Source organism: Mastomys coucha, unplaced genomic scaffold (assembly GCF_008632895.1).
Source record: "Mastomys coucha isolate ucsf_1 unplaced genomic scaffold, UCSF_Mcou_1 pScaffold23, whole genome shotgun sequence".
NCBI lineage: Eukaryota > Metazoa > Chordata > Mammalia > Rodentia > Muridae > Mastomys > Mastomys coucha.
In genome coordinates this window covers 54,235,561-54,245,940 of record NW_022196906.1, presented here as the reverse complement: position 1 = coordinate 54,245,940, position 10,380 = coordinate 54,235,561, and the positions used below count along the sequence as shown (strand labels likewise).

Here is a 10,380-nt window from a genome sequence, read left to right as displayed (position 1 = left end):
CAAAAAAACAAAAGAAACAAAAAAACAACAAAAAAAAAAAACTAGAAGTGTAATATTGAGAGCACACTATTATGTTTTAATTCTGAAGGACATGTTCAATGAAGCAAATTCAGAGAAAATACAGGGCAAAAATATTAGAACAGAGTTTAGAGGATCTAAAGTAATGATAAATTGGTATGGTCTCTGTGATATTTTGCTGAAATACATTGTTTCAACTCTCAGTCACAGTCTAGGCTGTTGTTGAACTATGACTTTCCTACCACATCCTCTACAGTATTTTGACTACTGTCATGTGTCACCATGAACAGTATAATCAAAAATATACTGCAAAGATGTAGAAAAATGACAATGAAACCTACTTTGCACAAGTAAAATACACTAATACTAATTTTAAAAAAATGTAAAAAAAAAAAAAAGTAAAAAAAAAAAAAAAAAAAAAAAAAAAAAAAAAAAAAAAAAAAAAAAAAATGTTTACTAAAAAGATTCCTTACAAAAAAATTCATAATTTCTTTAGTGATTCTAACTTATTTACCTTTGGGGCTGTGCTATCCGAAGTCTTGAATTCATTCATGTATTCATCTAAAAACACCTTAAAAGTGTTAACCCAAACTCTCACTGGAGATTCATTCCAATCACGTTGCTCAAACCTCATGGTCTTTTCCAGAATCTGTTCAAATAGCGCATATAGGTCTTTATAGCGGATGCTTTTCCCATCATCCATCTAATGAGAAGAAAAAAACTGTTAAGTTTTATAGAAATAGTCTTTAAAGACTGATTCAACTTGTACTGGGGAATGTAGATTACGATCTTAATATAGCTTATAATGGGCCAACTCAAGGCATTATCTAACATTTGCAAAATCCCATCATAGTATAAAGTGTAGGCAGGATAAACCTATTAAATATCAGTAAAAGACCTAACAGTTGAAGTAATACAATTAGTCCTAAAAAATGTTCCCTTGAGTCTGGCTTTATAGATTATTAAAATGACAAACCATGTTGCACTGTATCTCCTAACATGGCCTAAGCTTACCGCCAATGCAGATGAGTAAGAGCTGAAGATATTCTGCCGAAATTCTTTCAGGGCTTTTTTAAATACAACATCCACTAATGTATCCTTCTTGCTGTCTTCATTATCTAGGTCATTCATCTAGGGACCGACCACAGAAAAGGTTGTTATACACAATTATTCATCAAAAAGATACAAACACAGTGGCTGAAATGTTTCTTAAGCAGTGAGGATTCTAAAAGTACATGCCAATGGACATAATAGGAACAAAAAAAAGACAGTGCACTTTATCACATCCAATTTCTCTTCTAACGTTTTGACTCTACAGTTGATAGAACAGCTACAATTGTGCAATGAGCCTCACCTTTATATCACACACTTAGGAAATCAGAGAAGGCTAAAATCCTGTCTCACTTTGAGTGTCCTACTATCTGAGCTTTTGATAACAAACCCACTGTTGAGTCGTTTTAGCCTATCTTATTGTAACAGCATATCCTATAATAAACACTCTTCAGTCAAATCTCAGCAGGCAAAGTGTACCTTTTTCAGAAGAAACTCATCCATACTTTTTAAATCACTGGCACTTGCTATGATTTGGACAGAGTCATTTTGCCAGTGCATAGAGTCCAAGGCCACACTGCTGATTTTCACACCTCTCTTGCGCTTCGCCTTTGGAGAAGGTTCCTTATTTTCTTTGAACTCTTTTCGACAACTCCCAGGCAGTTCTGGACTCAAAGGAGGAGTTGGGTGGTACTGAGTTAACTCTACAATTCAAAATAGGGTAAGTAATAAGTAAAAAGATATACTTAGTTAAAAAAATATTGAAAATTTCTATCCTTATTGTAAAAACCTCACTCCCCAAGGTTGAACAAGAAAAATAAGCAACAAAGGAATGAGGGGTTAATTTCATCTCTACCATTCTTCCAAGTGCTAATTGCTTCTCTTGAGTGGTTTCAAATGTGTTACTGCTATATCTTTTTTTTCCCCCCTGAGACAGGGTTTCTCTGTGTAGCCCTGGCTGTCCTGGAACTCACTCTGTAGATCAGGCTGGCTTCAAACTCAGAAATCCGCCTGCCTTTGCCTCCCAAGTGCTGGGATTAAAGGCGTGCGCCACCACTGCCCAGCTACTGCTACATCTTGAAAGTCAAAAGAATGGCTACCTTATGGAATGCAAGGCATTATGGTGCAGTAGATGTGACAGTTGATACTGTGAACTTGACAGGCTCTAAAATGACTTTGGATTGATTGGAGGCAGTCTCTGGGCATGACTGGGAGGGATCACTGAGGTTGGGTTGAGTAGGAAGACCACTATTAAACTAAATATAGGTAGTTACCACTCCATGAGCTAGGATCCCAGACTGTATTAAAAGGGAACTGGGCAGGTAATGTATAATACAGAGAAAAGCACCATATTTTTTTTTTTATTTCTTCATACTAGAGAATAAAATTCTATGCAGACCACTACAGTTCAGAGACAGATTAGACTTGCAAAGCCCTGAAACTATAAACCAAAATACAATCTTCCATTTTAAAATTGCATTGATAAAGTATTTTGCCATAGCAATGAGGAAGGTAACTAACAAAGTCAATAGCTGATGTGTATTACAATGGCTAAGTTGGAGACTGCACCAAGCATGGTAGCTCATGCACATAATCTCGGCACCTATGACGCCAGGGCAGGATTGTCTCAAATTCAAGGCCAGATTGGGATACGGTATAAGACTGTTTTAAGAAAGGGAGGGAGGGAAGAAAGGAAGAAGGGAGGGACAGAAAAGAAACAAGTCAGGAGAGCTAGCCCTGTCATGTCAGTGGCTGTAGTACTCAGGAGAGCAGGCCCTGCACCTTGCCTATGCAACACAGTGGAGCTGGCCCTGGTGGTGAAGGCTCATTCCAGTGAGCCACCCCTGAGGGTGTGAGGCAGGAGAGTTGTCCCAGCCCCTCATAAACTGAAGCACTTGGGAGAGTGGGCCCCACACCTTGATTGGATAGCACAGTGGAGCTAGAGCTGGAGATGTGGGTGTGGCTGAGCAGGCCCTGAGAACATAAGAGCAGGAGGGCTGACCCTGCCTCCTGATGATTACAGCATCGGTGGCCTACCAAGAGCAGTTCTGGATAAGGGAGAGCCAACACCCTGACCATCTTAGCTACCACGCAGGTCCAGATACTGGGCTCTTGAATTGGCCCACACTAAAATTATTTGCAAATGGATGGGATGTGTGAAAGGGCAAGTGCTGCTGATCTAAAGCTGCAGGATCTCCATGACACACAGCAATAACAGGGTAACCAGGAGGAGGCCTGGTAATGATCCAACGTTGATGGTGTCACAGAAACCAGAGACATGAAGCAAAGAAATGACTTATTGCAATGATCATTTTCAAGTGTGTAGACAGAGGGATATAATGTAGGACACACTGTGACATACTACAACATCCATGATGAGATATCGTCTAAGCTTTGTTTTATTTGTTTGTTTGAGAAGGTAGGGGGGAAGTTGCAAGGGCAAATGGTAGATATGAGGGGATGGAGAGATGAGCTAGACTGGGATGCATGATATGAAACTCACAAAGAATCAATAAACATTTAAAAAGAAAGTAAGTTCCAAGACAGTCAAAACTACAGAGAGAGCTTATCTTAAAACAAACAAAGGGAAAAAAAAAACAACCAAAAAACAAAAACCAATGTCAAGTCTGGAGTTTAAATGCTTGAACTCAAATCCAAATCTTAGGTCTTCTCATTTCAATATGTGTAAATAGATAACTTCTTATACTTTGGTGTTCTCACCTATATGCCATGATAACAACTGTACTAATACAAAAATAATTGGTTTGGTTTTTTTTTTCCTCAGAGCTGAGTACCAAACCTAGGGCCTTACGCGTGTTAGGCAAGTGCTCTGTCATTGAGCTAAATCCCCAACCCCAAATAACTTTTCTTAAAATCAACAGATTTAATATATATAACATGTTTATTATGCTTTTACATAGCACTTAATATGAGTTAATGTTACTAATTACTATGAATAATATATATTTAGTAAATAAATGAATCAAGGCCAAATCTTTACAATTTAGAAAAACAGGCTAGCCCAACATTCATCATCACTGAAGTGCTTGTGTTTCACTGCTCTGTGCTTCACTGTTCTTTGCCACATGTTCTTGGAGCATCTCATACAAGTGGAGTATACTTTGCTTTATTAAGGAAGCACTTATCAATACTAGTCCTATCTTATGAAGATATCATTCCAACTGGAATGTCAGTCTGAAGAAGAAAGGCATAGTACACTTTCAAAAGGAGTAAGAGAAATTAAGAAGCTCCACCCTTTGTCCATTTTTACCATCAGAAAATGGATGAGCAGGTGTCACATCTGAGCCCGGAAAGAGTGATGAGACCTCTGCCTGGGGAGCTGGTTTTACTCTAGTAGTCTTCTTCTCTCCTTGTTTCCCTTTGGCCCAGAATCTCATCTTCGCTCTCTGGGGTCTGTTTGTAAAACAAAATAAAGGTAAGATGGAAATCAGATGTCACCATAATACTTCTGTATCCCCCTTTAAGCTTTTTAAGCTTTATATACATCTTATATGTAGTTATCTATTTTAACTTTGGTGTGTATTTGGGGGGATACACTGCTGGACATAATGCTAGGCAACACTCTACTTCGGAGCCAAACTCCCAACTCATCTTGAATATAAAATACAAAGCTATAAAATTTTAAATCATTTGATAAAGCAGCCTCAAAGATTCTAGCTTAAGCTTACTGATGGCAAACTGCCATCTTTTCTTTTTTATATCTCACATGTAACTTATAATAAAGAAAACTTTGTAGTTTTCTACCACTTCCTATCCATTCTTTGCTTCCTGCTTGCTGTTAAAGATTTGAGTAAGAACTTTTCTGATCAAGCTGTCACGCCTCCTCTCCATTCCATAATGAACTCTTATCCCTGTGGAACTTGAAGCCAACATAATCTTTTCTTTCAATAAATTGCCTTGATCATGGCGTCTTATCACAGCAATAGGAAACTAACTAATGCAACACTGAGCTCCACCTCTGTCCCTCTTTCGTTCTTTTATTTTGAGACAGCATCCATTGCTGACCTTAAACTCTATAGGTTCAGGCATGCCTTGAGCTTGTGTTCATCCTACTTCATTTTCAGATAATTGGGATTAATGGTTGGTGCCATCAGGCTGGGAAGTTTGCTACACTATAATGTCTCTTTTTAGTGATACATAAAATCTTTTTTTTTCATAAATATCGATGTAGTGCATTAAGATAATAGCAGCTCACATAATCATGTGCTATGTATTCTAACTTTGCACTGAAAAAAGGTTTGCTAATTTGTATATTAATTTGTGAATGAACATACAGATTGAAAACTTTCAGTGCCTCCTAGATAACAAGTCTATGTCTGGTTCCAGATTTTAGTGGAACTGCTTTGAGTTTCTCGCCATTTAATTTAATGTTGGCTAACACCCTGCAATAAATTGACTTTATTATGTTTAGGTATGTCCCTGATCTCTCAAAGACTTTATCATGAAAGGGTGTTGAATTTTGTTAAAAGATTTTTTAGCACCTAATGAAATGATCCTGTGGTTTTATACTTTCAGTTTGCTCATATTCCTCTCTGGGATAAAGCCTACTTGATCATGATGGATGATATTTTTGATGAATTTTTGGATTCAGTTTTCAAGTATTTTATTGAATAATTTTATATTAAGGTTCACAAGAGAAACTGCTTTGTAATTTTCTTTTTTTGAATTTTTATGTGGTTTGGGTATCGGGGTAACAGACCTCACAAAATGAATTTGGCAATGTTCTGTTCTATTTTGTGGAATGATTTGAGGAGTACTGATTGGTATTAGCTTTTCTTTGAAAATCTGGTAGTATTCTGAACTAAAACTGTTTGGACCTAGGCTTTTGAGAGGGGGTGTCAGGAGACATTTAATAAAGGCTTCTATTTCCTTAGGGGTTATGGGTCCTTATTTAAATTGTTTATTTGATCTTGATGTAACTTTGGTAAGTGGTATCTATTAAGAAAATTGTCCATTTCTTTGATGTTTTCTAATTTTGTGAAGTACAAGTTTTTTAAGTAAGAGTTAATGATTCTTTGAATGTCTTCCATTGCTGGTAAGACTGAAAACTTGTACAGCCATTTTGGAAATCAATACAATGTTTTCTCAGAAAATTGGCAATGGGTCTACCTCAAGATTCAGCTATACCACTCCTGGGTATAAACCCAAAGGACGCCCAAGCCTACCATAAAAACACTTACTCAACTATGTTCATAGCAAGTTTAGTCATAATAGCCAGAAACCGGAAACAACTTAGAAATCTTTCAACTGAAGAATGGTTAATGGGGGGTGGGGAGGTGGGAGGGAGAAAAGTAGCAGCAAGACTCTTCCTGAGAAGGAAAATAGAATAGATAACATGGGCAGACTGCAGGCTAGTGAGGACATTAACAGGGGGAATCAGATGTGGAGAAGATGGAGGGAAGAAGTACTGGACAGACAATTGGAATTGGGGGGCATTTCAGGGGCAAGGAAGAAGCCTAATGCAATAGAAATCCCAGGAATCTACAAGGATGACTCTAGCTAAGACTCTTAAAAGAGGGGTAGGTGGGGGAGATATGAAGCCTGAGTTGGCAATCTCCTGTGACCAGGAAAGACTTCTAGTAGAAGAATTTGAACATCAACTCAGCATCAAAACCTTCAACTTACAATTTGTCCTGCCTACAAAATGCTCTGTGGTACAGGTGGTACAGAAATTGGAGTGGCTAACCAGTGACTCATCCAGATTGAGACCCAAACCAAGAGAAGAAGTATACCTTGATACTGTCTAGAGGGCCAGGAACCAGAGATTGAATAGAACCAGAGACCTAGGATAGAATCAAACACAACTGGCACACACAGAGTCAATGAAATGATGCCTAATGACAATATGCAATACTCATATAGATTAGTGCCTAGCCCCATTGTCATCCAGCAACTAATGGGAGCAGATGCAGTGACCACAGTCAAATATTGTAACCCTCCTGACTGAGGGCTGGTTCTTCAGACCCTGCCTGCTTCTCTTAACCACACCTCTCTGCCCACCTCCAGCTATTTGCCATGCCTCATTACTGGCTCCAGTCACATCAGAAATCCCGCCTGCTATAGAGACTAGGAAAATGCTGATTGGGTCTTTATTACTGATGTACTTGGGGGAGTGGTTTTGCCTCGATTATTCTACCTGTTGCTGGGAACAAAGGGGGGCATTAAAGTGAAGATGACTGAGTGACCACAGCTCGTGTTGTCTAATTTTTATTCTCCTACGTGGGTAAGGTCTTAGTATGGCTAGCCTGCCTCCTCCTATCTCTTTTTATCTCCTCCTATTTCTTTCTAACTCCATATTCCAGGTACCCTACCCCTTTTAACGTTGCTGCTGGACAGCAACAAAACATTATACAGAGCTCTGGGAATTTTGCAGAAAAGGGGGAGGAAGGAATTGTAAGAGCCAGAGGGGTCAAAGATATCACAAAAAAACCCACAGAATCAACTAACCTGAGCTCATATGGGCTCACACAGACTGGACTGACAATAAGGGAGCCTGCCTAGGCTGACCTAGGCTATCTGCATATATGTTACAGTTGTGCAGCTTAGTCTTCTTGTGGGACTCCTAACAGTAGGAGCAGGGGCTGTCTCTGACATTTTTGCCTGCTTTGGGTACCGTTTTCCTCCCACTGGATCACCTCATCCAGCCTTAATATGAGGGAGGTGGCTAGTCTTACTGCAACTTGCTATGCCATGTTTAGAGGATATTTGTGGGAAGCCTGCCCTTTTCTGAAGGGAAATGGAAGAGGAGAGGAAGGAGGGGAAACTGCAGTTGGGATGTAGTATATGAGAGAGGAAAAACAAGACGAAGAAGACCTACTTTCATTGTTATAAAGTACAAGTCTACTTTTTTTTTTTTTTTTTTACAAGTCTACTTTTAATCCAATATGCTGTTCAGTGGGGCTTGGTGGGGCTTCAGCTGTATAACATTTGGTTTCATTGTTTTGTTTTGGAGGCAGAGTCTTACTGTGTTGTCCAGGTTGACCTCCAACTTTCAATCCTCTTTCCTCCCCCTCCTGAGTGCTAGGGTTACAAGTATGTGTCAACACACCCAGCCTGAATTGTTTTAGCAGTAGTAGTTGTTTGCTCCTCTACAGTTTTCTTTATATTTAGTAACAGGTCTTTTAAACTGGTTCTAGAATTTTCTTATCTCATCCATCTACTTTTCTTTTTGTACAACTTTCTGAGATATAGTCACTTTTCTCCCTCCTTATTACTCTTTTATATTATTATTATTAGTAGTAGTAGTATTAGAGTATGTATGTGTGTGTGTATTGCCAAGTGATCTCTCCAATTACTCTCCAACTTCCTGAAATGAAGCCTCTCATTGAACTTGAAGTTTACTAATTTGGCCAACCTGGCTAGGCAGTAAGCTCAAGGGATCTACCTGTCTTTTGCTTTAACCACTGGAGTTACAGGCATAACTTCATACCTGGAGTTTTATGTGAGTGATAGAGATCTGAACTCAGGTCCTCATGCTTGCTTAGTAAACATTTTATCCAATAAGCTGTTACCCTCAGCACCATTAATTTTAATTTTCCAAAATTATTTTTATTATGAATGTTTCCTTTTCATAAACTGGTTTCAGTTATATTCACTAAGTAGACTTTTCATTGTTAATTGTATTTACTGGTTTTGAAGTTTTCTATCTTGTGTATTTCCTTCATACTGTCTGTTAGTTTTGGCTCCTTCAATATAGTGTTCTCTTAAATATATGGTGATCATTGATATCTAAGTATGATTTGTGTTGGGTTTAAAGTGTTGCTTAGAAGCTCTAGTGTGCACTAGCAGAGCTCATAAACTACAGTCTTCCTTATAGGGTTAAGTGACTGGGCAATTTTGCAAAGGAAATCTCTTCTAATTTTTCCGTAATACATGAGCAAATTCCCAAAGATTCTTTGAACTATGTACTCAAAGGGCATAAAAAATGTATTAACTGAGCAAAGGAAAAGAGCTGGGAAGCATAAGTATTTAATGTGTAAAATTCATTTAAAAAAATAGTAAATACCAAGGATTGGTTAATAGGTAAAGTGTTTACTACAGAAACATGAAAACATGAGTTAAGTTCCCAGAGCCGATGGTTATAGTATGGCTGGCTTATAATTCCAGTACTAGAAAGGTGGAGACAGGTAGATTCCTGGAGCTAGCTGCTGGCTAGTCAGCCTAGCCAGACCAGAGTTCAAGAACTCAGTAAGAGACCTGTCTCATAAAACAAAACAGAACAGTGGCCAGCACCTGAATGAGACTGACCTTTGACCTCCACAAACATGCACCTGTACTCAAGCACACATATACCAGTATACTCATGCATTTATACTATACACACATATTAAAAAAAAAAAAAAAAAAAGGTCCCAAACAACTGGAGTGGGGACTATTCCAAAAGTTGTTGCCTGTATGTGGGATACATTCTTCTAGTTGGGCTTCCTTGTCTTGCCTCAGAGGGAGAGGAAATGCCTAGCCTCACAGAGACTTAAGTGCCAGGGTGTGAGGGCAATAACGAAGGGGGGCCCACCTGCTCAGAGGAGAAGGAAAGGGAGGGTGGGGGAAGGATTGTGGGGGGAGGGGTGGCAGTGAACAGGATGCAAAGTGAATAAGTAAAAAGTTAATTAATTTAAAAATGTGGTCCACACCTTAAAAATATTGGCAAATTTGCCAGGCGGTGGTAGTGCAGGCCTTTAACCTCAGTGCCTGGAAAGCAAAGGGAAATGGATCTCTGTGAATTTTCAGTTAGGCTGGTCTACAGAGCAAGTTCCAAGGCAGCCAGGGCTACACAGAAATTTTGTCTTGTCTTTTGTGTGTGTGTGTGTGTGTGGGGGGGGTTATATTGGATATAAAGTTAAGTCTAGAGATCTTCTATTTTTATCTTTTCCTGAAAATAAGTTTATTATTTTCTGCTAAAAATCGAGAAGGCCGGTTGGCTCCAGGTGTCTTTCTCAGTTTTACCTACTTGGAGTTTTCAGAAGTCTCTCATCTATTAAGACATTTACATTTTGATTTTGTCTGTTTTGTTTCATCATTTATGGGGTTGGTCATTTGGGCAAATAAAGTGGAAATTACATTTATATCTCCAATTATATGCCTTTTAGTCTATTTTATTATTATGTACATATTTTCTTCTTCAATTCTGACTTGTGGTATAATCTTTTCTGGATTTAAGTCCCTTGTAAATCCCTTTAAGTCTGTAAAAAGTGGTCTATAATTTAAAAAGAAAAAAAATTTTTTTTCAACTTGTCTTGACATCTTCATTAAGGATCCAAATGCTTACATAATTTTTTTTTTTTTTTTTTTTTT

At 38.3% G+C, this 10,380-nt stretch overlaps 1 protein-coding gene across 7 annotated transcripts in view; it reads right to left on the bottom strand.

The window, feature by feature from the left end:
- Positions 1 to 10,380, bottom strand: part of Myo9a (myosin IXA) — a 184,060-nt gene that overhangs the window by 34,290 nt on the left and 139,390 nt on the right. For all 7 annotated transcript variants that reach the window (XM_031343709.1, XM_031343708.1, XM_031343711.1 and 4 more), the window contains 4 exons: positions 4,340 to 4,482; positions 1,549 to 1,772; positions 1,033 to 1,149; positions 533 to 721 (listed from right to left, as the gene is read on the bottom strand). In XM_031343709.1, the coding sequence (XP_031199569.1) occupies positions 533 to 721; positions 1,033 to 1,149; positions 1,549 to 1,772; positions 4,340 to 4,482 (673 nt within the window). The remainder of the gene's footprint in view (positions 1 to 532; positions 722 to 1,032; positions 1,150 to 1,548; positions 1,773 to 4,339; positions 4,483 to 10,380) is intronic.